The following is a 3,258-nucleotide window of genomic DNA, read 5'->3' as shown; positions in this document are numbered from 1 at the left end:
TACACTGTGTCTTCTCGAACGATGTCTCACGCTGTTCTCAGAAATGACAAAATACCCAGTCTGCAATCAAAAGTCAGATTTTTATAAGATTATAATATGATCTGAAACATTTTTTTATAAAATTCATTCAAAGGCTAAGCTATCCACATTCATTTTATAACTTTATTAATCATATTGTATGTTGACACTTGTAAATGACACATTTGTGTTCCTTCTATAATTTTAAGGGGAAACATCTGAGACAAATGCTTCATTGAAACAGAACCGAGTTATGAAAGAGCAATAAAGCTTTCCTATGGCATTATAAATAACATGCAACATAGCATTGTGATCATAAATGGACTCTTTGTTTGTTCTATGGGATAACTGAAACGTTGCCTATCAGGTTCAGCGTGTAGATATCAGGATGCCATTTTAGTAAAGAACATCAGAACAACTGAAGAAGTTTAAAAGGTGAAACAAGTGAATAAAGCTGGAAGTTTTAGATCATGATTCGAACTTCTTGTGTATAGTGAAAAATACCGTCCCTAAATAACCTCCCACGCATTCAAATGAGGACCAAACAAGCGCGTTTTAAAGCAGTGATGACAGAGGTTTTAATCCGTGACGCGGGCTCGCGCGCATCAAAAGAGTCGCGCGCAATTGCGCGTGGGCTCTGCTCTTTATGGCACGAGCCGTACAGGTATAAAACCAGACGACACACGACACAGAATGCAGAAAATCAGAGAAGTCGAGACCCACCGAGCAAGAAGTGCAATCAAGACCTCATACAAGGAAGAGTAAGTGCACCATTTATATAATGCTTTTACATTATTTGGAAGCTTTATTTTATTAAGTTTTATTTATTTTAGAAAGTAATGAAATGTAGCTTTTATGAAATATCTCTATTATGCTAGTAATATTAAATATCGCTATTAAGTGTTACGATACCATAACATTTCTAGTTTAATGCAGACCACAGTCCAGCCCAAACGTCTTCTGTTAAGATTTGTGAATATATGAGTTAGTTTTTAGAACATTAGATTACGTATTAGCACAAACACTTTTGCTTTTTTATTTATTTATTTATTTATTTATTTTTTATCTCAGATGCATCCAAACATGAAAATGTGGATCGGTTGGGCAGCGTGCGCCTTCCTCTTGTTCGCCTGCTTGGGAACTCTTACGGAAGGGTATCCAACAAAACCTGACAACCCTGGAGAGGAGGCACCTGCGGAGGAGCTCGCCAAGTATTATTCTGCACTAAGACACTACATCAACCTCATAACAAGGCAGAGGTGAGCTCTTTACTTTTACTTATAATAAATACTTATCAAAAGAATTGGATGGAAATGTTTAAAAATTCTTTCTCAAGTTGTTCCTTTTCTTTCTTCTCTCAACAACATCGCTTAGCCTATTTTTTGACCGACAAAAGTTAATCTGTAGCCTATTTTAAAAACACCAAAATGGGCTCTCTACCTTGAAGCAACTGCATGGGGACTATAGTTCCGTTTCTTTCTTTTCAAAAGCACTGGATTAATCCATAGATAAACCCCCGCTGACTCTCTAATTGACTGCGCACTACACAGCGCTTAAAATGTGTTTAACAGCGGGATGTGGTTTTGTACTTACTAAAATTCATCGCTGATTGCCCTTCTTTAATTATTGACGTGACGAAATACACAGTTTTGAAAGCAAGCGAAGTAACAAAGAGAAGTAGGCTACAAAGGAACGGTTACAAATAAACTCAAATCCCTTCGCATAACTAAAGTAGCCTATTGTTTTCCTTCCGCTTAAAGAAAAAGGAAGAACACAGGTTAGACTGCACGTGGAAATGGAAACGATGCACTTCATTCTAAGCGTAAACTTTAGTTGTGGGAATCAAGTTTAAATTGACATTGGGATCCATGTTATCTAGAATGGGGGAAGGAATATTGTTTCATATTAGTATTAATGAGCTCATGTTTTAGCTTCATTTTCGTAGTTTCAGTAACTACATAAGTTCTTTACAGTCAGTTAGTGCGTATTATTTTACTCCACGGTAATTAGAAATCGTGAAGCAAGTTGATGTTTTACAAATGTTAAGCGCAAAAAGACAAAATGATTTTACAAAAGTTAACTCCACTCATAAGTAGCCCACTGTATCATTCTTACACTGGTGTGATTTTGATGTATTTGTTCTGTTTGACAGGTATGGCAAAAGGTCCAGCGCTGACACCTTAATATCAGACCTTCTGATTGGTGAAACAGAGTCCCATCCTCAGACCAGGTAAGGCTTATAAACTGACTTTAGACAGCTTATAATTAATTCATTATTCTTTTATGACAATATTATTATCATAGTGTTCCATTCACCATTCTTAAGTGGCTAAACAATAAAAACATCAAGTGTAACAGTTTTTTTTTTTTTTTGATTATAAGAATTTATGGCTGTTTATCCACAGATATGAGGACCATTTGGTGTGGTGATCTCAGCATTTGTGTTAACGCTGTCATATCCATGTGTCATCCTGTTATACGGTCACCAAATCTCATCAAATTGAAATCTTCTGTATCATCAAGATCAACAACTTTCTGTGAAGTACCACATCCATAATCAGAATAGTGAAAACACTGCATAACATTCAAATCCTTACGTCTGTACACGTGTGCGTCTATGTGAAATGCTAAGATATGGTTCCACTGAATATGGCCTTGTTGACGTGTGCCCGCTCTGGACTCATCGGAGATCAGTCAGCCGCCCAACAAGACAATTGTACAGAGACTTACTGTGTGTATGCGTGTTGTGTCCATTGTAATCCCAAATATCAAAAGAGAACATTACTAACTGTACAGTATAACAGTGCTAATAAAGTTCACTATATTTGAATGAGTCGTCTTTGTTTCCTGTGTTCTGCTTTCAATAAAAACATATCAGTCAAGTTTAAGAATACTCAGAGCTTAATACAATTGTTTCCTGACAGTTTCCAAAAAAGAAAAGAAAAAAAAAGGTACATTAGAAAAAAACATATTAAAAGTTATAGTAGGCTATATTTTAAAAACAGCCCTTCCTTAAACATTTCTCTAGAGCTTCATTGTTCTGAGGCTAAATGTTTCAAGGTTGATTGAAGTTGTTCAATTTTAAATTGCAATAAATGGCGCATTGGTCATATTGGTTGTTTCGGCTGTCAGGTAATTGTAGCCAACCAATGCAGATGTTGAACAAGGGTCAAACTGCATCAGACACATTCCAAACTCGTGAAGCACATTATATGCAAATCCAAAAATTATTGATCAGGA

The 3,258-nt window shown here is 36.1% G+C and overlaps 1 protein-coding gene across 1 annotated transcript; it reads left to right on the top strand.

Annotated features, from left to right (window-relative positions):
• Window positions 1-706: 706 nt before the first annotated feature.
• npy (neuropeptide Y) lies at window positions 707-2,850 on the top strand. Its single transcript, XM_079879062.1, has 4 exons — window positions 707-779; window positions 1,090-1,277; window positions 2,171-2,248; window positions 2,424-2,850. Exons 2-4 carry the CDS (start codon window positions 1,090-1,092, stop codon window positions 2,446-2,448), a joined length of 291 nt encoding a protein of 96 aa, XP_079735188.1. The 5' UTR covers window positions 707-779; the 3' UTR covers window positions 2,449-2,850.
• The last annotated feature ends 408 nt before the right edge of the window (window positions 2,851-3,258 follow it).

Source organism: Squalius cephalus (genome assembly GCF_949319135.1).
Source record: "Squalius cephalus genome assembly, chromosome: 8".
NCBI classification, from domain to species: Eukaryota; Metazoa; Chordata; class Actinopteri; order Cypriniformes; family Leuciscidae; genus Squalius; species Squalius cephalus.
Note: the sequence above shows the minus strand (reverse complement) of the source record. Positions and strands in the feature narration are given on the sequence as shown.

What these genes read in the sequence shown, in the direction of transcription:
- npy (XM_079879062.1), top strand. Translation starts at nt 1,090, where the DNA reads ATGCATCCAAACATGAAAATGTGGATCGGTTGGGCAGCGTGCGCCTTC. An exon ending in AACCTCATAACAAGGCAGAG is followed by an intron (nt 1,278 to 2,170) that starts GTGAGCTCTTTA and finishes TCTGTTTGACAG; the next exon opens with GTATGGCAAAAGGTCCAGCG. An exon ending in GAGTCCCATCCTCAGACCAG is followed by an intron (nt 2,249 to 2,423) that starts GTAAGGCTTATA and finishes GTTTATCCACAG; the next exon opens with ATATGAGGACCATTTGGTGT.